This window comes from Ailuropoda melanoleuca, chromosome 6, assembly GCF_002007445.2.
Source record: "Ailuropoda melanoleuca isolate Jingjing chromosome 6, ASM200744v2, whole genome shotgun sequence".
Lineage (NCBI taxonomy): Eukaryota > Metazoa > Chordata > Mammalia > Carnivora > Ursidae > Ailuropoda > Ailuropoda melanoleuca.
In genome coordinates this window covers 115,757,465-115,783,916 of record NC_048223.1, presented here as the reverse complement: position 1 = coordinate 115,783,916, position 26,452 = coordinate 115,757,465, and the positions used below count along the sequence as shown (strand labels likewise).

General features: G+C 50.4%; 2 protein-coding genes across 4 annotated transcripts in view; both read left to right on the top strand.

Moving 5' to 3' along the window:
- HSPA12A (heat shock protein family A (Hsp70) member 12A) overlaps nt 1–12,253 on the top strand; it is a 64,680-nt gene extending 52,427 nt beyond the window's left edge. For both annotated transcript variants that reach the window (XM_034663333.1, XM_034663334.1), the window contains 5 exons: nt 2,319–2,405; nt 2,980–3,084; nt 3,938–4,196; nt 7,063–7,166; nt 8,065–12,253. In XM_034663333.1, coding sequence (XP_034519224.1) covers nt 2,319–2,405; nt 2,980–3,084; nt 3,938–4,196; nt 7,063–7,166; nt 8,065–8,702 — 1,193 coding nt within the window. In that variant the 3' untranslated portion in view covers nt 8,703–12,253. The remainder of the gene's footprint in view (nt 1–2,318; nt 2,406–2,979; nt 3,085–3,937; nt 4,197–7,062; nt 7,167–8,064) is intronic.
- Nucleotides 12,254–13,585: 1,332 nt separating this feature from the next.
- Nucleotides 13,586–20,309, top strand: C6H10orf82 (chromosome 6 C10orf82 homolog). Of its 2 annotated transcripts, none has more exons than XM_011222808.3 (6): nt 13,586–13,651; nt 15,015–15,080; nt 17,473–17,691; nt 19,064–19,250; nt 19,748–19,848; nt 19,974–20,309. In XM_011222808.3, exons 2-6 carry the CDS (start codon nt 15,026–15,028, stop codon nt 20,144–20,146), a joined length of 735 nt encoding a protein of 244 aa, XP_011221110.2. In that variant the 5' UTR covers nt 13,586–13,651; nt 15,015–15,025; the 3' UTR covers nt 20,147–20,309. The 2 variants fall into 2 exon arrangements, with proteins under 2 accessions (XP_011221110.2, XP_019653404.1); XM_019797845.2 differs by lacking the exon at nt 13,586–13,651 and adding an exon at nt 14,386–14,413.
- The last annotated feature ends 6,143 nt before the right edge of the window (nt 20,310–26,452 follow it).

Here is a 26,452-nt window from a genome sequence, read left to right as displayed (position 1 = left end):
GTGTCTTAGTTTTAAATACTCAGGGTGACATTTATTTACATTTTCTTCATCGTTTTCATGGGAAAAGAGACGCACGACTGAGTGGGCTGTGCGGGCTCGTACTGGTTCACACACAGGTCAGAATTAGCTGATCGTAGCGCAGCTCTGCTGAACACGTCCTAAGTGTGACACTCACATTTGAAGGGGAAACTGTTTTCGAATGCTTGCCTTCCCTGCGAGCTCAGGTTCGGGGTTCCTTTCCTTGAACTTATCCCGTCTACCTGCACATTTCTCCGTGTCTGTGTCCTGTGCCTTGTGGAATTTGCTCTCATCTTGTGCTCAGAAGGTCTCTTGGGTTTTTGAAATCCTCACACTGTTGGCCACCACCCCTCAGAGGGGCAAAAAAGCAGGGGTTCTGCCCCAGCCTTGTTTTACAGCTACGGCCTGTCTCCCGGAAGGAGGGGGTGCTGCCTGCTGGCAGAGCCCTTAACCAGCAGTTCCCTGGTTGGCATTAGGGCCCTGAGCTCCCCTGCCCCAGGCTGTTCTCTGCTGTCCGATGCTTCTCCACGGTGGACGCCCAGTGGACACTACTGAGGGTAACGAGGCTGGCCCTCTGCCCCCAGCACCACAGGGCTGCTGTCCCTATTATTTGCACCAAAAGGATTTCATGAGATCAGTAAAGGATCCATTTTTTATAACCTTGGGCTTAATTTGCCTGAAAACGTGATAATTTTTTTTTTGAGAGCTTCGAATATATTTTATTAGTCTGGCTTGATCATTTCTTTATGAATGACATCTAGATTGTTTTAGCAAACCAAATGCCCACTACAGGGTCAGCAAAAGAAGCCCCTCTGGAGACAGTACTGGGAACAGGAGAGAAGCCCCAAGCCTGAGGATCCCTCCCAGGCCTGCAAAGACTTGTTAGTCGCGACGGCTTCCCCACGGAATGCCAGGGCCTGAAGAACTTAAGAGCTGACCGGCTCTTGCCGTTCTAATCCCCAGAGAAGACACTGTTTTGCAAACACGGTGGTCCTTGCTAGGAGAGGCTAGAGGGTCAAGGGTCCTTAATTGGATAACCAGCAACAGATGGATTTGTAGGGCAATTCAAAGTCAGCAGCACCAGGTTAGGGACTAGAAAAACTGGTGGGGGGGGGCAAGTTTGTGGGATGGGGGAGCAGAGCAGTGGACAGAGCCTTTATCTGTAAAATCGGGGGTTGCTCTAAATTGTTCATTGTAGTGATCATGTGTTCGATACCGGGTCTCATACTTGGTGCTTTGCCTTGATTATCACCTGCTGTGTGCTGGGTGTCACACTGGGTGCTGAGATGAAATCAGAGAACCAGTGCCTGCTCTGTCTGTGAGGAACTTAGGCCAAGTGTTATTATTCCCCATTTTATGGATGTGGAAACTGAGGCCCAGATGGGTAAAGTGATTTGCCCCAGTTGGGCACCTTGGCACCTGCTGATCCCCAGATACCCTCTCACAGCACCTTTCTCATCTTTTAATGTTGGTGTTCTGCTTTTTCACTGTAAATTGTTCAATCTCAAAGGCGTGAGGGTCCGTGGTCCAAGGGTGGATTTGGAGCTGCAAGACTGAGTCGTGGGAACTGCAAACCCCTTAACCTCGTCTGACCTAGTTTCCTCCTCTGAACAGAAGGACGATGATTTGTGTCCTGTCTGCTTCCCAGGGCCGTCGGGCGGCCTGTGACAGATGCAGTCACCCCACGCAAAGCGTCACAGCCACTAAATGGCCTGGGCCACAGCCATGTTGTTCCCCAGTTTTAGGAAAAAGGCAGCCAGGGCTTTGCTAGGTTCGGAGGGGCCGCCCTGTGGCTGAAGCGCCACCTTGTGGCTGAAGAGCATATTGGCCTCACTGGGGTTGGGAAGTGGCTCCAGTCCCCTTTATCCAGGATCCAGATTAGGAAAACATACCCGACATTCCTTGCATGAGACAGAGTTCCTTGAGGTGAAATTATTTAACGAAGTGCACAGCAAGCTTGTTGGCAGACAGGTTCCTCCCCAGGACAGCAAAGCCAGGAATCTGGTCGATTTTTTAACCCTTTCCCCCCAAAAACTGTCACCGGAAGAAGGGCTGCTGCTTCTCCAAGGCGAGTTTTCCAGCAGGGTGCAAGCCCGGCTGCCGTGCAATGAAGAGATGGAGGCTGGTGGAAGTGGTCTGGCTTTGGGTTTCCCAATGTCATATTTATGTAATCATTTTGGTCGAGTATTGCTAAATGTTCTGTCCCTAACCCTCCTCGTGCTGTTGCCTTCACTGACTGCAGATGACTGCCCGCTTTTTCATGCTTTCTTACCCGTCATTTTCTTTCTGTCGGCCACTAGCTAAGGAACACATACGGCGTAATCGGCAGAGCCGGACCTTTTTGGTGGAGAATGTCATAGGAGAAATCTGGTCCGAGCTGGAGGAAGGTAGCGTTCTTGAATGTCCTTTGCCCTTGCTGGATTTGTTCTGTGCTGCTGGCAAAAATGCATTCCTGTTGGCTCCTTTGGCCCTTGCAGAAAACGTTCAGAATCAGGTGGTTTTAAAGACCACCCACCCAAGGAGAGCTCTTCTGGGGCTATGATTTTGCATGTTCTAAAACCATACAGACTCTTTAGAAGAAAAGTGGGAATTGGAGCTCCCCAGTTCTGGAGTAAGTCTTGTGCTAAACAGCAGGTCATTTTATGGCGCTCTAAACCTTGGCAGGAAGTTGTCCGCTTCTACGTGCCAGGGATGCAACAGCGTGTGACAGGCATGCTCCCGTCTTAAAGATCCACTCATCCGGGTTCTTTACCATCCATGCTAACCCACACTCCTGGGCAGACATTACTGCATTCTCTTCCGTCACGAATAACTTTGCTGTGCAGCTAATTTGCAAAACCATCGTGCTAATGAGAAGTGTTGATGGTGTTGAGTTGGGTATGCCAAGTCGTCACCCCCCCAGCTTGTTTCAGGATGGGGCTGACAAGTGGTCTATGTAAAGGATGGCTGTCTTTGTCCCAGGTGACAAGTATGTGGTCGTGGACAGTGGCGGGGGCACCGTAGACCTGACCGTCCATCAGATACGGTTACCGGAAGGACACCTGAAAGAACTGTATAAAGCAACAGGTGAGCCCCTGCATGGCTGATTTTCTCATTCCTGAGCCGTTTCTCTTATGTCAGATTTCTCTTGGTACTTCCTTCTCTCGGTTGCTACCAGCACAGAGAGGGTTCCTGCGTGGAACTGGGGAACAAAATGCAGTTAAATGTTCTTTAAAACACAAACCACCATAGCTTGGGTTTTGGCATGAAATGAGCTTGTTTTAGATCCTGGACAAGGGAATTTTTTCCTGAAAGTTCTGATTGTCACCTCTGATTTTGTGCTACGGTTAAGTGTTCTAGGGAGGTCTCGGAACACCTGGTCTTGGATCGAGGTTGCCAAAGCAAGCAACAGGCTCTCTCCCTTGGTGGGAGTGGGATGATGAGTCATTAACAGATCACGGGGGCCTAGGTGGGCCGGCTGATTTTCAGACCCAGTCCTTAGATTTCTCGGGTGGAAATACTGTGACGCTCCTACTTAGTTATATGTATCCATTTTATGTAAAATGGCAGTGATTTTATGGGGCACCTGGCTGGCTCAGTCGGTAGAGCGTGTGATTCTCCCTCTCGGGGTTCAACCCCACGTTGGGTGTAGAGATGACTTAAAAATAAAATCGTGAAAAATTAAAATAAAACGTAACTGATTTTAAACAGCTTCTTGACAGGTGATTCTGCATGAAAAAGTTTCTCCACCCGGAAGGAGAAGAACCTAAGGGTTTTAAAGCTTAAGGAAAAATTTAGAGCTGCGGTCTGTTTGCGAACTGGGTCTAAGTCGTGCTACTTTGTGTTTCAGAGAACAGAGGGTAGGCTGTTTCTCAGAGTTTGGATTCAGTTTCTGGCAGTTTCTAACAAGGGGAGCGCTCTCCTTTTGTTCTTGACCCAGGTGGACCCTATGGATCCTTAGGGGTAGATTATGAATTTGAGAAACTTCTGTGTAAAATATTCGGAGAGGATTTTATCGAGCAATTCAAAATCAAGCGTCCCGCGGCCTGGGTTGACTTAATGATTGCATTTGAGTCTCGTAAAAGGGCAGCTGCCCCGGACCGAACTAACCCACTGAACATCACCCTGCCCTTCTCCTTCATCGACTACTACAAGAAGTTCCGCGGGCACAGCGTGGAGCACGCCTTGAGGAAGAGCAAGTGAGTGGGACTCACCAGTGGCTTAGGCCATTCTAGAAGGTGGATCTTGTTGATGGGAGGGAGGAGGGGGGTGTGGACTCTGACTTCCAGTCCTATGGAGAAGCTGTGTGACCTGGGGCAAGTGACTCAACTTCTCTGGTCCTCAGTTTTGCATCTGGAAAGGGGGGACACCGGTTCCACTTATACCTCAAAGGGTTGTCATGAGGATGAAGTGAATTCATAGGTTAGGCACTGAGCACAATGCCTGGGACCTAGAAAGTACTATTTTCGTGTTAGCTTTTATTATGTACTAATAATTATAAGCTTTGTGGAAGCAGGGAATTTTGTGTGTTTTGGCCTCTGCTGCGTCCCCAGTATCCCCAACAGTCTGGTACAGGCATAGCAGGTGCTCAGTAAATATTTGTTGAACGAATCCCGTGGGATCCTGCGTTTCCTGCTACTCTGAGTCTCTTGGCCGTAGGCGAGTGTTTGTAGTTCAGCTTGTTGCAAAATGAACATTTGGAAGCTCTTTTAAAGCTGGATTCCAAAATTAATAGACAAAAATCATAAGTTTCTCAAAGTCTTTTGAGAGTGGAAAATTTCAAACGTGTCCTGTGCAAAATGAACCTCCTTACTCAGCTTCAACAACTGTCAGTTCCCGACCAACCTAAATCCTTGCAGACCCTCCCCCAAGCATCTCAAAGCAAATCTGACCATCACCTAATCCCTAAATATGTCCGCATGTATCTCTGAGGGGGACATATTTAAAATCGTAACCCTGACACTATTATCACGATCACACTTAAAACGAGCAATTCTTCAATACCCTCAAATACCCAGTTAACGTTAAAATTTCTCCCATTGTCTTATAATTTTTTTCTGTTTGCCTTAATATCCCAAAGATGGCTATCCATGGCAATTCTCTGATACGTCCCTACTTCCTATATAGGTTTGCCCTCTTGTTTTTTTCCTTACAGTGTTTTAGATGATAAAGCTGATTGTCCCATAGCGTTTCCTCCAGTCTGGGATTTTGCTCATTGCACGCCCACATAACATGTTAGGCCTCCTGGTATGTTGTACAAATTGGCAGATCGAGCTGGAGATTTGGTGAGAGTTAAGTTGGAGTTTTTGGCAAGCCTACTTCCTGGAGGGTAGTATTTCCCGTGGCTTCGTGTCAGGGAGCACGTGCTGTTGGCTGGTGGCTTCTTTTGAGATGCTAGCGCCATGGAGTGTTGTTGCCTACGTCTGTTGTGCTAAGGGGTGGCCCCTTAGTCTCTCACTCCTGCGTTCGTTAGCTAGCCTGCTTCTGGAGAGCATGCTAGCAGTTCCTCTCTGTGGTTTGGTTGCCCTGAAGTACAGTTCATATAGGAAAGACATGCTTGGTTCTTCCCTTTCATTTATAAATTTTTTGTTAAAAAATATTGTTGATTTCCTAGCATTCTCCTGAGTGACAAATGCATTTTTTTTCTTTTGTGGGGACATAAGGGGAATACCATTATGACTTCATGGATTTAGGCGTATTTGATGTGTTTTAAACCATGGTGGTCATATCCTTTTTGCTAGTCAACATGCCCCATCTCGGCCAGTAGGAGCCTCTCCAGGTTGGCTCCTGAGTCCCATGGATACGATGTGTTGGTCTGACTTCTGGTTAGAGGAGATGCTCCCGGCTCATCTTGTATCTTCCCCATCCCAGACCTGCAATTGGCCATTTCTCTAAGAAGCCTGGGTTCTGTTTAAGGGAAACAAAGTAGATACGATTTTAGGTTTTCTTGCCCTTGGAGCAGGGTCCGGGCTGGACTCGTACTAGGCTCATGTTGTCTGTCCACCAGCCCCCCACAGAGGTGCTTGCTCTGAGTTGAACCCCAAGTCCTGCTCACCCAGTTCTGGGGCCTGTCAGCTCTCCTTCTGGGGAGACTGGCCACAGCCAGCCACTGGGTCATTCCACACCGTCCCACACTGTCCTTTAGCCGAGGCCACAGAAAGACTGCCTGGTCAGGGAGCCCTGACAGCATCTAGAATGTGATGCTAGGAAGCAGCTGGTACGTGCTTTGCTTCAGGGACAGAGACACCATTCACTTGGCCTCTTTGAACTTGGGAATGGGTGGGCACGTGCTGTAATAAACAGTCCCTGGCATTCCTTTAGTAACAGAAAGTGTCCAGAGTGTTTTCACAGACGTGATATCTAACTTCATCTTCACAACAACCCCTGTGAGGGAGGTAAGACAAGTTGTATTATCCTTGATTTCCAGACAAGAGACTGGGGCTCAGAGAAGATGCAGCCCAACTTGCCCCAAAGTCCCACAGCCTCTGAGTGGCAGAGGCCATCCTGGAGCCCAGCAATCCTGACTCCCTGTCCAGTGCTCTTTCTGTCCCATGCCGTTGCTTTGGATGCTCTGTGCCTTTGACAGAGAAAGGGGCATCCTGCTAGGGTTATGCTCGGCCCGGTCATGGGACAGGTGCCTGGAGGGCTGAAGGAACCCTGCCTGAGCACCCAGGCTCGTAGCCTCAGGCAGCAGCACAGCGGACACATGATCTGAGCCTTAAATGGAACACAAATAGCACTATTGCTCGATGAAAAAAATGTGGTCATTCAAACAAAAAGATCCCTTTCATTCTTTCCCTACCCTTTTGCACTAGACTTTGGCTTCACCCTCCCGAGGGAAGGTTGGCCACAGCACAAAGCAAAGAGAAACAGAAGAGGCTGCGTCTTAGCTTTTGAGCACCTAAGGGTCCAGGTTCTGGCAGTTGAGGATATTTCCAAGGACTTTCGAACCCTTCTGCTCCCTCCGGTGTGACAGGTCTTCTGCCAGGGCCCGTCTCTGCGCACAGAGCCTGGGTCTCGTTCACACACTCACTGCTTCTTTCTCTCTGTGCTGCACCCCCCCAGTGTGGATTTTGTGAAGTGGTCCTCACAAGGGATGCTGAGGATGAGTCCAGATGCCATGAATGCTCTTTTTAAGCCGACCATCGACAGCATCATTGAGCACCTCCGTAAGTACCTGCCAGGGCTCGGCCACTCGGTAGGGCGGAGCCAGGAATGGGGAGTGACTTTTCTAGCATCACTAGCTAGTGCGTGTGAAGTCAGGTTGGCAGGGGCTCTGGGGCTGGGAGCCACAGGTCGGGGCCTGGGTATGTATGTGGGAGCTTTCTGGGCATAGGCTCTCCAGATCCTTCCCCTCAGGCACTATAAAGCAGCCCGGAGCCTGTCTTCACCTTGGCCTTGAGTTTGACTTCAAAAGTCAGGATGCTGGGAGCTCTGCAGCATTATTCTCCTGGAGGGACAGGGCCTAGGGAATGTGTAGTCTTTGCTTTCTCAGGGTGCGTTAGGAGCCATAATCTTGGCTGGGGAGGAGGAACAGTTACGTGGACCAGAGAAGGGTCTCCTTGGAGAGGGCAAACGATCTGGCCGTGCAGTTACTGTGTGCCACCTCAGTGGCCCTCACTTGGGGATACCAGTAGACTCACTGGGGACCTTGCTCAGTATCCTAGCCCCCCATCCACTTCCCACCCCACACTGACCAAATCAGAACCCCTCTGCAAACCGAAGAACAGTGTTTAGAACAGCCTGCCTTGACTGACTTAACAGGCCCACAGGCTTGGAGAACGTGAGTCTGCATTGATGCCTAACAAATTACTACTTAAAACCATCACCATCTAGCCGTAAAAATGAGTTTCTACTTACCAGCAGCTTTGGTTTTCATTCCGGAGCATACTGGTGTGCAAACCCCTTTCTTTGAAAGACCAGCTCCTCACAAACTCAACCAGCTCCGCCATGTCTGTCCGCCAGGGGCCCAGGGGTTTTGTCTGTTCCCCACGTTCTCGGGCCACCAGTCCCCCTTGGAGGCTGGCTTTTGGTGACAGAACGCTGTCCCCTCCTCTTCGTTTTCAGGGGACCTGTTTCAGAAGCCCGAGGTGTCCACTGTCAAGTTCCTCTTCCTGGTGGGGGGCTTTGCAGAGGCGCCCCTCCTGCAGCAGGCAGTGCAGGCGGCCTTCGGCGACAAGTGTCGCATCATCATCCCCCAGGACGTGGGCCTCACCATCCTCAAGGGCGCCGTCCTCTTCGGCCTGGACCCCGCGGTCATCAAGGTGCGCCGGTCGCCGCTCACCTACGGGGTGGGCGTGCTGAACCGCTACGTGGAGGGCAAGCACCCACCCGAGAAGCTGCTGGTGAAGGACGGCACTCGCTGGTGCACCGACGTCTTCGATAAGTTCATCTCCGCCGACCAGTCGGTGGCCCTGGGGGAGCTGGTCAAGCGCAGCTACACGCCGGCCAAGCCTTCCCAGCTGGTCATTGTCATCAACATCTACAGCTCCGAGCACGACGACGTGAGCTTCATCACCGACCCGGGGGTCAAGAAGTGCGGCACGCTGCGCCTGGACCTCACGGGGACCAGCGGCATGGCTGTGCCCGCCCGGAGGGAGATCCAGACCCTCATGCAGTTCGGGGACACAGAGATCAAGGCCACGGCCGTCGACATAGCCACCTCAAAGAGCGTCAAGGTTGGGATTGACTTCTTAAATTACTAACAGGCCCGCCCCCGCCGCTGCCTGCCACCCCGCCCCCAGGACTCCGCTCCCCTGCACTTGCTGACCTCAACCCTGACGGTTCTTTCTCTGTCCTTGACCCTCAGCATTGCCCACCGGAATTTCAGCAGGGAAGATGGGAACAAGTAGGGCTAGAAATAATTAGGGAGTTTTGAGGGCACACTGGAGTCAGAAAAACTGTGGGAAATGGAGATTGAGGTTTGGGAATAAGAAATCCGAGCATCTTGGAAGAGCAGCTAGTTTTCATAGGTACCCAGGGGTGAAACAGCCACCCGACACGGGATTCAGTCCATTTCTAGGCGGTGATTCAGCTTGTTTTGAATGGATCTCTGTGAGGATGCCCTATTGCTCTCTTTCCAGATTTGAAATGAGAGCTGTGAGCCGGGAGGAGATTCTTTATCTATTTGAGAGTTTTCTTTTTACGTTTTTTGGATGGCAGTCCATATAAAATGCCGTCCATCTGAAGTTAATTTCTTTTCATCATCACGTGATTAAAAGTGGTGATGCAGCAGGAGCTGGGAGTGTGTTCCACCAGTGGGAGGGGCCTGCCCACACTGGGCACTATTTTAGATTCTCATAATTTCAATTCTGAATAGGTTCAGTGAGGAGGCAGTATGATCCCAGCTAATCTAGGGTTCGAGGGAGTGGGACAGCGTGCCCCTTCACCTTTCAGCAGGTGAAAGCTTGCTTCGATGGAATTATTTAGGCACTGCTGACTTATCCCAAATCGTAGGCAGTGACATCATTCCCCAGATGCCAGATCCTCATTTCTGAATTTATAAGTAATTCAAGTTAACCTTAGTGGGCTTCTGTGTGAGGACATGGTTGTGCAGTTTGCCTTGTTCATACCACCAAGCCCAGGAGTCTGGAACAGCCCCTCACCTTGACAAGGGTCCATATTTTAAATTTACTCCCTCCTCACCCTCATCTCCCAAAGAGTTTTGGCCCCACATTCCCACATTTCAAAAAGAATACATTGGTGATACACGGGTTGAGAATCTGTGCTATGAAATGTTTCACTAAAATCTTCAGTTTTTAAAGCGTCTCTAAAAGGAATTCATAGATATGTACTTGATGAATTCAGCCAGTTCTTTTCAAAGCTGATCTGTGACTCCCCCTCCTGAGACTGCCTGGGTGCCTCTTAAAAGCAGATTTCTGGATCCTATTCCTTTTACAAATTGAAGCTGAGTCTTGGTGGGGGGCGCAGGGACCAGCATTTGCATTTTCAGTAGACACCCACAGGGGACTGTGGTGCCATGGGAATCTGAGAACTCCTAACTTGAGGTTTGGTTGGAAGCAGAAAAGCACCCCAGTGCCTGCAGTCTACCTGTTTGGGGCTCCCTTAGGGAGAGGATTTTCAAGTGAAGAGCCGAGCCGGGGTCCCACACCCTGCCCTTTGTGAGTGGGGCTGGGGCTCCACCCGGCTTGGGGGTGGTGCTTTTAGCCCTCACAGGAGTGGCCTGCGAAGGACGACGAAGGTGGGGGGGGAGGGAAGGCACCCTAAGGACAGACGAGCTGAGGAACCAACTGGTGTGTCTGCTGGAACTCCTTCTCCGGATTTGAAATCCCTGGAGGCATGCATAATGAATGAGGGGAGGATGCGCTAAAGAACCCGATCCAAAGGCAAGCTGGATTCACAAACGCATTACCATAGCCGATATGCAGATTCGAAATAGCATTTCCTGTTTCATTTGAGCACGTCTTTCCACCCTGCCTGCTGCAGAATTCCCTGCTAGAATGTGAAACACGAGCAAACCACTGACCTAGAGAATGCTAGGCGCGTACCTGAGCTCCGTAGCAGGACCGCGTGTCCAGGCACCGCCGTGTGTTTGCTCGGGTTCTCTTGCTGCCTGCTCTGCTTCAAAAGCTAAATGTTCTGGGTCTTTCTTTGGTGTTGCCAGCCATACTTTGCAAATAAGACTTCTCAAGTGAGTTATAAGTAGTATGATTTTATGTACATACGATATTAGAATATTGTACAGAATCTTTATTTCTACAATGTGCTTTTCTTGTTAAAAAAAAAAAACCAAAAGGAAAATGCTCTTTGAATTTTGTCGATGACATTGCTGCCTTTAATTTCCCATGGCTTCATTTTTTAATTGCGCTTACTTATCGATTTGTACCCGATGTTAAGCTTATGGACTATGTATGCGAGACTGAGCAGGAGTCAGAGGTGCCGAGGCTCGGAACACTCTGGGAAAAAAAAGGGGACAGCAGCCGGATCAACAGCTTCGTCAGACCTTGCTTCACTCACATGCTTCCCAAAGTCTCACAGTTTATCTTGAAAGGAGCATAATCATGTATCGATTCTCCAGTCCAGTCTCAGAGAGCTGAGCTTTCTGGTTCTATATGCCACGTGACTGTGCAGGACAACCTAGGAAAACTCTGCGTCCCTACAGGGTTGTCAGCTTCTTCTCATGGGGCAGAGCAGTCACTGTGACGGCCAAGTGTGGTCCGTGTGCGGTGTTGACAGTAGACAGGGTTCCAGCAAGGAATCCAGTGGTGCACAAGTCCAGCTGTCCCACTCGATGAAGTGTAAGTGTGAGTAATTTAGTGAAGGTTTTTTTTGTTTTGTTTTGTTTTTTTTGCAAATGTAATACCTTTCCCACCTTGCACTGAAGATGTCTCCTTGTCTGATTTCTCTTTGGCAAGTTGGTTGAATTCTGCACTGTTGGCAAGCAGGTGATGGAGAGGGCTGAGAATCCCACTGGACTTTCTTCTGGTCCCGGAAATGCAGCCCCAATAGTCGAGCTTCTTAAAGGGAATCCCCCAATTCCATCCCTCCTCTCCCTCCTGCCCACAGAAATATTCTAGAATGAGAACACTGGATAAATACACTTGGACTCATTTTCTAATCTTAGGAAATTTCTAAAACGCCTGTTGTCTTGACTGTTACTCACCTGTCCCTGGCATGTTATCTGATGTTCATGTTTTGGAAGCAGAACTGCCAGAGGATCGCCTTTCTAACTGCCCTCTCTGTGCCCAGCAGGCGTTAATAAATGCTGAATAACAGACAAGTCACAGACAAACAAGAAAGAGGAGGAGACATACAGGCTCTGCAGAGTCGAAGATTGAGTCCGGGTTGAGCCTGGACTAAGATTGGGTCCAGATTGCAGAGCCTGCCCACCCCCTAGGATGTTATTTAGATCACGTGTAGCTTTTAGAGTCTAGGTCTGGTTAATTGCCAGGGTGGCAAAGAATCGCATGCGCCAATATAAACAGGAGTCCAAATGCATTATTAGTCGAAGACGGAATTTCCCATTGTAGAGGTGAAGTAGCTGGGAGTAAGCTGCATATTTATGCTGGGAAGTGACTAAGTGGATGACTCGTATACAAGTTGTTGTCCGTTACATCACACCTCTCATCTGCTTGGATCATGGAACTTTACTCTAGAATATCAGCCACTGGGGTCTTGTTCACTACAAGATAAATTCACGCTCCACAGAACTTTGCAGCTGTTCACAACTTGACGAGATTGTACCTGCAAATTCTGTCTGCACAGATGTCTAATAAAGCAAAACTCTGGATCTCGTGTGGCCCCAACTTTTTTTCCCCTCTGAATTTGTGAATGCAATTATAGCCGCATCATTGCTGACGTCCCCCTCCGCCCCATCTCACTCAGATGGGGATGGATTTTCAGGTCTTTTCTTAAATGTTGCAAGCTTTTCTCAATTAGCTTTCATTTCAACGAGACGGGCTCCTTGGTTTGCCAGGAACCAAGGCTCCATCCGTGTTCATGATCCCCTTTTCCCTCCAAGCTGGGGGGAAGGCAGATGCGCTGGGGCGGCCACTGATAACCCCACCACACCCAAGTGCAGGTGGTGTAAAACAGAGCAGAAGGGCCGGCCTGGTGCCCAGCCCTCCCCTCCTAGCCGGCACACCAGCCCGGCTGCTGCACCTAGAGCCTTGAGTTTGTTCCAGGCTCTCTGTCTGGCTCACCCTCCAGAGCTGGCCTAAGAAGCTTCCAAAGAGTCTGTCGTGGAGTCCTAAGAACACTGCGGGGGGTTCAAATGGAGCCTTCATCTGAAGCTCAGCTCCCAGGAAGTAGGAGCAGATAAGGCTGGGAGAGGCAGTGATACAAATCTGTTGGAAAGTAGTGCCCTCTGATGATCAGGTTTCAGCTGTTTGAAGGACAGAGCCCCCCTGGGGCGAGCAGTCTGGAAAGGCCTCATTCCCGCTGTCTGGGTCCCTCGGTGCGCATCCTGGTTTCAATCCAGTGAGATGAAGGCTCGGGCCCCCTTTAGCTCCCATAAAATGAGGATGATTAGAAAGCAGTATGGCTCCACTTCCCTGGCACCCCCTCTTTGTTTTGGTGTATTGCCCCGTTTCTGTCCCCCTCCCTTTCTGAAGACAGAGGACTAGGGGGGCAGGGGTGTGAGGGAAGTCACCACCCACACAGGCCTCTCCTTCCCTCCCAGGCTGCTTGGTGCAGCCTGCCAGTCCCCCCCCCGCCCAGGCCGCCCAGTGTGGACAGCAGAAAAGGCAGCTCTGACCTAGATCCTCTCGCGTAGCTCTCCACCCAGTTCCAAAACCCAGGGGGCCCCAGCTGGGGGAGACCATGTGCCGAGAACGAGATGGAGAACCGCTTCAGAGGCCAAGTATTTGTTGGACAAATCCCTGAACTTCACGCCTGGGGCCGACGCTGAAAGGGGGGAGCAGGAGGAAGCGCCCCCACATCTACTCGGGTTGACCCAAGCCCCCTGGCCCGGGGGGGGGGGGGGGGGNGGGGGCGCTCCCATCCAGTAGGGGAGGGTGAGCAAGGGGGAGAGGCAGCAGGGCGGGTCCGGCCCCTCCTTTCCCCTCTCACCCTCCTCCCCGCAGGGCAGGGTGAGCGCACAAAGGACCAGAGCGCTGGCGGAGGCGGGGAGGCCTGGAGGGCTGAAGGCCTGGAAGGCTGGAGGCCTGGCTGGCGGCGATTCAGGCCGGCCCAGGTGAGAATGCGGAAGATGAGGCCGGGGGAGCGGAGGCAGGGGGGCGGGGGCTGTGGCGGAGCTTAGCGACCCCTCCGGGCCCCCACCCCCAGCACACCTAGTCTCCACGCTCCTCCCTCCTCTCGGATTCGACCTCCTTCAGGCAGCTGCCGGGGCAGCCCCCTCCCCAGGGCCGCGCCTTTGGATGACAGAATCCTGCCCTCAGAATTAGATGTGGGGTTCGTTCATACCTCCTTGGATGGGAGAACGCTCAAACAAGTTACTTAGCCTCTCTGTGCTTTATTTTTCTCATCTATAAATGGGGGGCCCAAAGGGGAACCAACACTTAGGGCGGCAGTGAGGATTTAACAAGAGCGCAGTCCCTGTGGGGGGCGTCAGAGCGAGCGTTCTGTAAATGTCCGAGGGTGTTTAAAGTTCCCCCCACTGCGGACTAAGCGCGGACCCCTCCCCTCACCCCCGGGACCACCCGTCCTGGCTGCGAAGACCTCACTTTTGAGGGATGACCTGGCCCAGCAGCGTAGCATTCGGCAGCCTCAACAGAGGCCCAGATGCAGGACCCCGCCCTCTGGGGGACCCGGAAGCCATGCGGGGGGAAGGGGTCTGGCTGGGGAGGCAGCAGCCACATAAACCCATGCGGTGGTGATCCACCCCCCCCCCCACTCTCTCCACCTCACCCATCTTGGACTCCAGGCCAGCCTTTGGGGACATCCCGGCCCTTCCAGCAGGAACTTTCTCTTTCTTTGCGGGGCTGCCCTGTGTCCTGTAGGGTGTTCGGCAGCACCCTCGGCCTCCCACTCACTAGATACGAGCAGCACCCCATCCCCCAGTTGTGACGACCAAAAATGTCCCTAGACACTGCCCCCTGTCCTAGGGGTGATGGGGGCTGGGGGCAGCAGACATACCTGGTGCGCCCCTTACCCCCTGGAGAAAGAAAGGCTCTGGGGGTGGGAGTGCTTCATCTCTCCCCTCTTCTGAGGTTCAGGGGCTTCCCATGGGGGCTTCTGGGTCCCGCTCAGCTTTATATTCCTAACCTCCTCACAGTCGTGGGCCACAGTGTGGTTCGCGCTTGCTGGCGGGCGGGCTGGAAGGTTGGGTGGATGGAGGAGGTCCCAGGAGAGGAGACGCTCATGGATGGGGATCTGCGCCCCTGTATCTAAGTTCACGTACAAGGCGAACGCCCCTTGTTTTTATAACTGACACCAACTATGTCTGCCGGTTCTGCGTTAAGACGGCGGTGCTGCCTCTCTGTCCCAGACCCCTAGGGGGGTCATTCTACCCCCAAGGCCTCTAACACACGCACGGTGAGTTCTGAGGCAGGGACATTTGATTAGATCATTTCATTCCCTCTTCCCTTCATTAACAGCAAGCGAAACCATGGAGTCTTCCAAGACCTTCATGAGACACCCGCCAGTCACACCAGGCTACAGCGGTAAGTGGTGATGTGCTCTGAGGATGTGCCTGGCAGGAGAACCGTGGTCCCGGTCACCGTCTCTGCCTTGGTCCACTGTCCATGTCTTTCTGGCCGGCTGGGCCAGTGCAGGCACTTCAGCTGTTGAAGACAGTTGTTGAAAGCACACCCTTGCCGAGGATGGCTGATAACTGAGTTCCGATGAGTGGAGAGCTATACCTTAGGCCAGATCGGGCAGGACGTGCCCGGTAGGCAGGAAGCACTTAATATGTATTCATTGTATTGGGGCCAAGATAGGCACAATGCTATGGGGATAGACACAATGAATAAGCCGAGGCCCTGTCCTTTTTCCCAAGTTGAGCTTTCCCAAGTCTTGCACTAGGGCTGTTCGTAGGGTCCCATTCCTTCAGGGGTTCCTTAGAGGGAGAGTGATCGTGTGCCCTGGTTTGTCTGGAATGGCCCCGGTGTTAGCACTGAAAGTCCTCAGTCCCAGGAAACCCCTAAGTCCTTGGCAAACAGGGACAGTTGGTCACCCTAAAGGTTCTCCTCCTTGGGCTCCTGGGCTACTGAGAACTTACTGAGTCACATCCCTGTGACAAATCAGTTGGTCCTCATGGGCCCTCAGTTCTCACACAAGGTGTTCATAGGAGAGGAGATACAAGGGGAATATCCCAAGGTCGCTCAGTCTCACCCTGGTCCTGCTGGCGGGGTAAGAGAACAGGCTTTGAGTTCTTACCAAACCGAGGTGTCAGTCCCTCCTCCTCCAAGGTGTATGTGATTGTAAGAGCTGCTTACTCTCTGCGGTAAGTAAAAATGTCCATTAAATGGGTGTATTAATTTCCTAGGGCTGCCATGTAAAACAGCGGACGTTTGTTCTCTCACAGCTCTGGCGGCAAGCAGTCTGAAATCCAGGTGTCGCTAGGGCCATGCACTCTCCGAAGGCTCTAGAGGAGGGTCCTTCCTGGTCTTTTCCAGTTTCTCGTGGCCTCAGCTGTTCCGTGGCTTGTGGCCATATGGTTCCAAACCCTGCGCCTGCCTTCACACGGCTCTTCACGTGGCCTTCTGCCCTGCACCTCTGTGTCCCTTTCTCAATTCCCCTCTCCCTTTTCTTATAATGGAGTGCTTTCAACAAGGGTCCTCAAAAGCATAAGTGCCTGTCCTGGCCCAGCCAGCTGGCCAGACGTAGACAGTGGACCAGGGATTTAGGGCCCATCCCCAGTCAAGGATAATCTCGTTCCCAAATCCTTAATGACGTCTGCAAAGACCCTATTTCCAGGTAAGGTCACATTCACGGGTCCCAGGGGTTAGGACTTGGACATATCTATTCGGGAGACACAATTTCAACCCTCTACATGGGATAACGACAGATTTCTCCTCAGATCGTCCTGGCCCTTAGTAAGAAGTGAAGATCGCGTGAATTCCTCAGTGCGTATACATATATACAGTTACATAAAATCTGTCCAGGCCCCAGTAGGTCCTGGGGGCAGGCCCCCTCGGTTTCTATGATCCCCCCCCCCCACGCACACAACACTGGAGTATCTTTTAATTGCCCTAGGGTTGAGGAGCCTGGCTGGTGGGTGGAGGACTTCGAGAACAGTCTAGTAATTAGATGCTTCTTGCAGAGTGTGGGAGCCAGGGTTGTAGCTTTTGACCAGGAAATCAGGGTTCCTTTGGGGTTACAGGCAAAATGTTGGGCTTCAGTAATGAGCAAGAGGTATTTATTTATTTATTTATTTAGCCACTGAAAACCAAGTTCTTAACCAGTTTTTCCTCAATTTGTTCTTTCAAAAAAATAGTCTTATTGTGACAATGGTGTAGGCCCTGGGATTCAGCCTCCAGCTTAAATAAATACTTGTGTTTTACCCATACTAATTGTAATGATTATATGTTATTTTGTGGGAAATGGTAAAAAAATTGTTCTAGGGGGTGGGCCTCACAGATAATGAATTTACCTTTTTTGTGTAATAGGTCTCAGCTTTTAATAAGCCCGCAATTTCCCGATGGTCTGACAAAAAAAGATCCCAAATTGCATTTGGGAAGTGTCAAGGAAAATAAGCTTTCTCTCTAAAAAGATGAATAATTTCAATTACTCCTCAGACTATCATTTTGGCCCATTAAATGCTTTCCCCATTTGCTGTTCAGACTGACATCAGGGGCTTTGCTATCAAAGAATATTACTGTCATCGTCTTTGTTGAAATGGGCCTTGCCTCCCCAGCTCCAAGGTCATTTTTTTGTGTGGCCTTGGGAGGGCCCAGTGCAGTGCAAACAACAGCCCCGCTTGTATTAATGGCCTTTGGAAAAACGCAGTGTTGTCGGCCAAGGAAGAAATGCCAGGGAGCGGGCTGAGGTCCTGGGCAGCTTCTGGAGCTTCCGACAGCCTCGCTGAGGGCTGCGATTTGTCGGCTCTTGCAGGCTTCGTGCCCTACCTTAGCTGCCAGCAAGCCACCAGCAAGGACAGCCTGTCCCACTGTCTGAAGATCTTCCAGGAGAGCACAGAGCGCTATAAAAACCAGATGGAGGAATTTCGCTGCTCGGTGGCCGCTGCCCAGAAGCTGAAGCCCGTCTGCTCCGAGGAGACCGTCCTGCGGGCGCTGTACCAGTACTATCGACAGTACCACCCCCTGAGTCTGGGTACCAGCCCCCCTGGAAACCAGTCCCCTTCTCCTGGGGCCCAAGTGCAGGGTCCCGGCAGGCCCCCTGAGCTGCCCCAGGGAGCGTGACTGCAACCCAGTTCCGAATCCCCAGATGGTGGGGTGCCAGGCGGAAAGGCTTAGTTTCATACAATGAGGAAGAAGCATCTCCAGGGGGAGAGAGGGACACGGTCTTGGTCAGGCCAGAGCGTGCTGTGAACGGAGACCCCCTTCCCCCTGCAGGTGGCCATGAACATTCAGACCGCACCTGCCGTCTCAGTATGTACACTTTGGGGTTGCTTTCTCTGTGCCAGGCACCATTATTTCACGAGGCCGATACTATTATTCCCATTTTAGAGATGGGGGCAGTGAGTCTGCAGACGGAGTGGCCCTTGTCTGAGGTCAGACCTCAGCTGGAACTCAGCTCTGGCAGGCACGGAATAATAACCACAGTGACAATGACAAAAACAACTGACGATGTGATTCTCTTAGGCTAATCAACACGATGATTTGCCCTGGACCATTTTTAAGGTCTAAAGGCCTATAGGCAAAGTAATGGACTCTAGAACTGTCTGTATAATTATTGCTATACCTGTCTGGGCTGCCTAATTCCCACATTTATTGTGCTTTAACATTTTCCGAGCCGTAATATAGAACATCTGCCTAAGAGTCTGAGATTCAGCCCAGCCCTGTGACTGTTGGCTGTGTGACCTAGGGCACATGGCTTCCCCTCTCTGGGCTAGATGCTCCCCACTGCGCCTTCCGGCTCTGAGATTCTGGGACTCGGTGGCCGAATTCTGTTCTGACAGCCACTGGAGGAGGTGATCAGGCAGCAACCCTCCATCTCACCGGTGGGAAGTTGCGCCAGGTCAGCCAGCCAGAGTCGTTCACGTTCACGACCTGGAGGCAGAGTCCGGGTGCTGAGTCTGGTGTGCCTTCTTCTGACCTGCATGTTTCTCCTGCTTCCTTTCTGTAAACTGGAAAAGAGCAAGCTGTGAAGCTTGGATCTGTTCAAGAGAAAGACCTTGACACTCAGACGCAGGTTGGAAGCCTGGCCCTACCTCTTCCTTGCCGTGTGACCTTGGCCAAGGCTCTCTTAACCTCTTTAAGGTCTCAGTGTCCTGTTGCGTAGGGTGGAGGTGATGATGGTGTCAGCCTGTCACAGTGCGGGAGAGCAGAAACTCAGAGGGTATTTGGAAAGCCCCTGCCAAGGTGCCCGGCACACAGAATCAGCCCACCAGGCACAGCTGCTCTTAGGGCTTCTAGAGGCCTAGGGGTTCACCGGGGTAACGGTTGGGGTGCCAACTACCTGGGGAGCACCGCCTACTCTGTGGTCTCTCAAAGCCCTCAGGAAGCACGGTATCTTTTTACAGAATGCAAAAACATAAAGAAACCTCTCCAGGAGCCCCCCATCCCTGGCTGGGCCGGCTACCTCCCGAGAGCCAGGGTCACCGAACTCGGCTGCGGCACACGGTATACTGTCATGGCCAGAAACTGCTACAGGGACTTCCTGGGCATCACAGAGCAGGCCAGGAGAACACACCTGAAGCCGTTTGAGGAGTAAGTCCGGCGTGCGGTGCAGCCGCAGGTGACGAGAACCAGGGCCGGAGCAGATGCCGGGCCAGGGGGTTCGCAGACGCCCCATCCCAGCTCTAGGGCTGCTTTTGTGTCTGGTTTGTTGTACAGAAGGGGCCTTGTTGGTAATAGCAGGGCCTTCACTCCCCACCCATCACTCCCCATGCCACCCAGCATTCTCCAGAAGCCCGGATTGTGATCTTTGCTCATTGGCAGGGAGAGGTGGGGAGTAAAAACCCACAGGGCCACCTGTCCTGGCGGCAACCTCAGGGCACTGAGGGAGGGGCGTGGTAGGGCACTGCAGAGGGTGGCTCTTTGGCCTCCGTTTTCCCTTTAGCAAAATGGAGATATGATAACCCTTTAAGTTTAGGATAAATCGTCAGGATTAGAAAGAAACCCGCTGTGCTCACCCAGGACCTACATAGATTATATTTCTTCTCTTTATTATTAAAAAGAGTAAGTCTATGACTTTTGTTCTTTAGAATATATGGAGACAGGGCCACACAACCTTTTTCTGCCGCTTCTCCAAAAGTGTTGCAGCATGAAGGGCCGCTGCCCAAACATCCGGATTTTTCTATCCCAGGTAAGGGAGTACTCTTTCTTTCTTTCTTTCTCACTACTTTTAAAAAAGGGGTGAAATGTTTGCAGGAGCCTCTCTGCTTAGCTGCACCATCAGCCTACAGCTGGTCAGGATGGTTTCTCTTCCAGGTGGTAGCTGTCTTGCCCAGGGAAGACCCCTGACAGAGGACCCCAGACCTCCAGTGACGTGTGGCTGTGCCCAAAGGACAAATATGTCATACAACGGGAAGATTTATCTGGAGCCACTGTCCTCAGCCAAGTATGCAGAAGGCTGTTGCAGACAGCCCCCCAGGGAGAGGTGAACTTAAAGGGGGACCCAGAAGCTCACCATTCCTGCATGAGAACCAGCCCTTCCCCCACACCCACCAGGCACTAGAGAAATTTCAAAACCTAAGAATCCTTTCAACTGCCACCTGCACCCTGTCTGTTTGGCAATGGCATGTCATTAATGATAAAGACCTTTTATTGTCGTGTGGGAATAAAGAGGATACTTCTCAGCATGCTGAAGGTTTCTACGGTGGGGGGTGGTTTCTAGGTTATGTTGACCTTGAGAAGAGCCAGGGTGAGGCCCACCTCTTCCTTACCTTGAGGTAACATTGTGTCCCTGGATCAGGCTCTTTCGGAAGCCCTAGCCCCGCCCTCTGACCAGCAGCCCCTGTCAGCCATCTTGGGGCCTGACGTGGCCGTTCCCAACACTGGCCCGGGTGCCATGCCTACCCAACCCTGCTGTTTCAGAATCTCACTCCTCAGGACTAGCAGACATGAGATATTTGTTTTTGTTTCACGGGCTGCTGTAACAGACTGGATGCCATAAGACAACAGAAGTGTATTGCCTCACGGTTCTGGAAGCTAGAAATCCAAATTCAAGGTATTAATAGGGCCCCGCTTCCTCTGAAACCTTGAGGGAGAACCCTTCCTTGCCTCTTTCCAGCTCCTGGTGGTTTGCTGGCAATCCTTGGCTTTCCTTGTGCATAACCACAATCTGTCTTTATGGTCACGTGGCATCCAGTCTGTGTCTCTGTGTCTTCACATGGCTGTCTTCTTACAAGGACGCCAGTCACCCTGGATTAGGGCCCACTCTTTTCCAGGATGTGCTTGTCTAAACTTAGCTAATTGTACCTGCAATGAGTGTCTTTCCAGAGAAGTCCTAGTCTGAGTACTGGGGGTTAGGACTTCAACATAGCATTTTGTGGGGACACAATTTGGCCCATAGCACTGGCTAATGCTTGCTGCCACTAAGACACTCTCTCTGACCTCGCTCTGCATCCGCTGGCCCTCAGAAGACATCAAATGCCGCTGCTGGAGCAGAGAGACCATTGCAGGCATCAAAAGGCTCAAAAATGGGCAGAGCCAAAACAATACAGCAACTCGACTCCCGAGAGTCTTGCCCAGAGAGGGAATTTTCACCGGGGTTCCCTGGGCAGAAAAGTCAGGTGTCACATCTTTAACTCTGATGAGTATAAAGAACTTTGATGAGAAAAAAGTGACCTATTTGTTTTTACGAACCTCCAAGTGTGATTTAGTATTCCCTTCATTTACGCAACAAACCACAGCCGTACCTGTCACTTTGGCCTAATAGAAGCCACAGGTGCATCCGTATCACGACATTTGTTGCATACAGCTTAACGTAAAGTTAGTGTCGATCACTCCGTTATGACTGTGTAGTTATTAGAGCTACTGTACACGCTAACATACTGCTTTTCAATCTGTGTATAAAGAAACACATGGTTAGTTTGCAAAATTGCCCATTTAATACTTTGATCATATTTCAATATAAATTGTTTCCCTTGTAATGTCATGTATTTTGCTTTCTGCATTTAAAAACATTTACTATGAGAAGAGGCCCGCATATTTCACCAGACAGCCAGAGGGGCCCTGACCCAGATACGTTTCCTCGTCCAGGGAAACAGCGAAGGATGTGTGTCCAGGGTGACTGTCATACAAAACAAAGCAGCAACCCAAACCCCACAGGACCTGGGATTATAGTCTATCCTATTACCAAACAATAATGTGATAGAAGAATAATTGTTATGGACAAATTTTTATAATATAAGACATGAAAAACAGACCATAAAACTGTGCAATAACAGCAAACCCATGTGTGTACACACACACACACACACACTATGATCCTATTTCTGATTTTTTAAACGGGGGGGNTAAAGGGGGGGGGGGGGAGGGGAGAGGACGCGAGCCCATAATGCTACCAGTGGTTATTTGGATGGTGGTATATCATTAGTTATTTTTATTTTCTTGTTTGAGTGCTCTCCAATTCTCCACAGCCTACAGGTATTGTTTTCATAATCACGACAAAAGTGTTACTTTAAAAAAAATCTTTATTTTAGATATTTTAATCTTCTTGAGATTGTATGTTTAGAGGAAAAAAGCCACATCTCAGTAGAAGGTAGCTGGCATCTTGCTCAAAGGGCTNCGCCTCCCCCGCCTCCATCCGGAAGGAAAGCAGGAGATAGATGGGTCCCCTGCCTGGGGCAGGTGGTCCAGCCTGCCACAGCTCTGCTGGCCCCTCAGAAATAAGGGAAGCAGATGACTGCTGTGGACTCAAGGTTATTGAGCTCTTTGCCCGTGAAATTAAGGGGTGCCAGGATTGAAACGAGTCCTTACAAGGAGCTCTCATCTTGATCTTATCCACGGGATCCTATCACGCATCGGCGTTGAAGTCACTGACTAAATCAGTTGGTACAGCCTTTGAAAATTGGCTTGAACTGTAAAACAAAAGCAAGACCCAGCAACCGGGTGACATGGGTAACAAAACTGAATAACAGCGATTAAAAATGGTTTCGTAGTATCTAATTCTTTTACGACTTCGTGATTAAGATCACCGAGTTCCATGTGCAGGTCTGTAACTCCTTTTGTGGAAGCGGCCCCCACTGTAATTCTTCTCCTTCATCTTCACCCTCGCGGTTTCTCCCTAGCCTGTAATTTCTGGAGCGTCGTCTGTCGGGGGAGGCAGAGAGGTGATTTTACTGCGGAGCACATCACCATTATTAGCACAAGCTGCATCCATAATGAGCTCATTCTTGCCACTAAAAACAATTCCATTACCTGATAAGACAAATGTCCCTGGGTCTGGAGACGTGAAGAAACTGAGGGTGAGGGTTTGTGCGTTTGCTTATGACAACGGGGCCTTTTGTCGGGATAGTTTGGCTTCCCTAGCATTGGAATGCTCTTTTGCGGTCACTTCTTTATGTCCCTGTTTGAGAATCCCCCAGAGGTGGGCTGTTGGGAGGTGATGTCCAGTTGCTTGTCCTTATTCCCCATCCCACAGAGTAGTGATGGGCTGGCTCTAACCAGGATTTCAATCACCGCTGTAACTCTGTGTTTTTCCGACTGTGTGACTCTGGATGCTTTCCTTAACCTCTCTGAGCCTCAAGTTCCTACTTTGTAAGATGCAGATAACAGAACAGCCCACTCTGGAGCCCAGCTGGTTATGAGAATAGAGAGATTAGGTGGGTAAATCTGGCCCACATGTGCTCAGGAAATATTCTTATTGTCAATTACCCCTGGGGCAAAGGGACCTGGGAACCTTGCCGACATGGGTTGGGGATGGGGGTGTTGTCTCCGAGCTCGCACGGTGAATTACAAACAGAAAACGGTTCAGAACCCAGGGTTCCTGGCCACTAATGAAGTGCTCTTCACCGCTGTACGTTTCTTCCAAGGATTCTACCCCAGGAGGGGGGCAGATCAGGCATCACTGACCAATAATAAAACCAGCAGCAGCTGCTAATGTGTTTGCTTATGTCAGGCTCTGGCCTAAGTCCTTTACCTGGAATAGCTTACTTAGTTAGTATTCTTTATTATAAACATTTTCATCTTATGGATAGATAAACTGAGGCACTTTGCTCAGGGTCACACAGACAGTAAATGGCAGAGCCAGAACTGGAACCCAGGCGGTCTGAGTCCAGAGTCTGCACACTTAGAGCCTTCATGCCACACGGCCATGTCGTATGATCCTCTGTCATTGTGTCATTGTGACCATTGTCACAACACGAACTACTGCTCCACGAGCCGTTGGGTCAATTCAGAGAGAAAAGAGATGGCAGGATTAATGAGAAACCCGAAAGTATATTAAAGGCGACCAAGTTGGTATAATGGGGTTCAGGAGGTCGAGAGCCAGGTTCTGGGGGGCTCACACCTGTTTGTACCATGTGACTGGTGTGTGATCTGGCGTGAGAGACTCACCCACTCCGAGCCCCAGTCTCCTGTTCGACAACGACGATGTCTTCTTTGTGAGGTTGTTTGAGAGGATGAAATGAATCATGTGCACAAAGGGGATGGCCTGGCATTTTGCTGGCACAAGACTCACCGGCTGCCCTTGACCGAGCTGAAGGCTCTAGAAAGGAACACCACCAGCAGAAGCAGAAGTTGAGAGGTTTGATTAAGGTCAGAGACTGGAGGCCCTCCTCTCCCTGCCCCGTTCCAGGCCTTGCTCATCAGCCTCTCTCCCACCCCAAGAGTTTCAAGAGCTGGGGTCTTGGCTTCTTTCCCAAGGGGCCTCTGAGTTCCTCAAGCAAATTACCCCCACGTCACGCCCGACTTCTCCCCCAACAAATACCCAAAGTTTCCCCTGGTGCCCAGCCCATAGCCAGCACTCCACATGGGAGCTGTCATTAGATGGGAATACCCAGTAGGCAGAGTCCCCACCTGCCTTCTCCCTGAAAGCCTCTTTTTCTCAGCTGACGGAGGCAAGCTTGGTGGGGAGACAGTGGGGTACACCAACCTCCATCAGTCTTCCAAAAATAGCCCCCCCCAAAGGAGGCTGAAGTGTCCCCAACAAAAGCCTGTGTTCATATCTGGATTCCAACCAGATTTGTTCGGATTCTCCAAAGGCTGAGAGGGAGCATATCCCCCACCTTCCCCGGCTAGCCTGGGGTACCATCAGGAAGGGGCACCAGGCATTCCATGACCTGAAGAGGCCGAGCACCCAGCCCCAAGTTCCTTTAGCCCTTGTTTCTAGTATGTGTTCTGAAGGTCACACCAAGGGCAACTCTCCCCAGGCCTCTCCATCTGGCTGAGGCACCCCCTGCCTTCCACAGTCTCAGACCCCAGCCCAGGGTCTGGGTGACTGGCAGCTGCTAACAGACCTCTGGCTTAATGCCATTTGACCCAAAGCCACTCCCATTTGCTTAAACTCATCACAGTTTTGGTGATTGCTTATTTTCCCACCCATTTGTCTAGGGCATTTTGGGCTCATTTTATAATTTATGTATTCATTGATCACATCTGCAGCTTTGTGAAGTTTGGGGTTGTTTTGTTTTCTCAGTTGTCCTTTTTTCCTCATTTTATCTAACTTATCTGACATTTTGAGGACCTTTTAGCCAATGTGTCTGTAAAGCTTTCTATGACACTGATTGTCACGAATGTGTTTTCTTTGAATGCTCCCTCAGCCTCCTGCCCTGAAGGAGACAACCCTTTTAATAAAGACATAAATTACTAAGGCCCTTCCTTCTAAACCAAGGTTGGAAGACTTTCTCTCCAAAGGGTCAGACAGTCCATTTTTTAGGCTTCTGGGCCATCTGGTCTCCACTGCAAATACTCAGTTCTGCCATCTCAGCAGGAAAGCAGCTTCAGACAATATGTAAGTGAACGAGTGTGGCTGTGTTCCCATCAGACTTTATTTATAGGCACTGAAGTGTTAAGTTCATATAATTTTCGTGTATCATGAAATAGTATTCTCCTTCTGATTTTCGTAAAAAACCACTTTAAGATGTGAAAATTCTTCTAAGCTGGAGGGCCGTACAAACACAGGTGGCCCATGGGCCCTCATTTGCCAGCCCCTGCCCTAAACTACGAGTTAACCCAAGGGGACGATGCTAGGCAGGAACTAGTCGTGAATAATGTATCTTGTAAGTAATTTGGGTCAAGCAGCTGCCCTCTTAAGAGAGACTCCTTTGGGGGCTCTGGAAAACACAACTTCCGTGCTCCCAGGACATAGAACATCTTGGGGTCCCACTGCCAAAAGGGAGCAGGGCGAGGAGCTCAGATTAGCTGGGAGGAAGCTTGCAACGGGTCGAGAGAAAAGGTATAGACAAAGGCCTGGCAGAGGCTTTTCATACCCTACATTACAGTTAAAATCTAATTTAGATGAAAACAGATGCACAGAAATTAAATGTGCGTGTGAGGCTTTGGTCGCTAAGTCGTGTACCCTGTAATGATAGCTCCCCCAAATTTACTCCTGTGGCTGGAAAACAAAGATGCTTTTTGAAATTTGATTTTGTTGTTTTACAAATCATTTTAGCTTTGTGAATAGTGCAAACCCCATTTCTGAGCTGCCTGAAACAAAAATAGAACATTAAAGTGTTTAAGATTCAATCAAAGGCTTGCTGTGAGCGGCACAATATTAAAATAACAGAAAAATCAATTCAATTTTTATTTTGAACATGATTTGTCACAAATAGCATTCTAATAGATAACACTGATTATATGGTAGCAAATGTAATTTATATATACCGAGCTCTACGCCTTTGTCAGAGTCATCGTTAAGAAATTTGACACATATGCAGGAAAACAATAAATGTCAACTGAAATATATACTAGTTGGATAGAAATGGGAGGCTGAAATGCGTGATGCTGCCACACGCTATACTTAG

Coding starts and splice junctions, on each gene's coding strand:
- C6H10orf82 (XM_011222808.3), top strand. CDS start 15,026: ATGGAGTCTTCCAAGACCTTCATGAGACACCCGCCAGTCACACCAGGC. Junction 15,081..17,472: donor AGTCACACCAGGCTACAGCG/GTAAGTGGTGAT, acceptor CGGCTCTTGCAG/GCTTCGTGCCCTACCTTAGC. Junction 17,692..19,063: donor GTACCACCCCCTGAGTCTGG/GTACCAGCCCCC, acceptor ATCTTTTTACAG/AATGCAAAAACATAAAGAAA.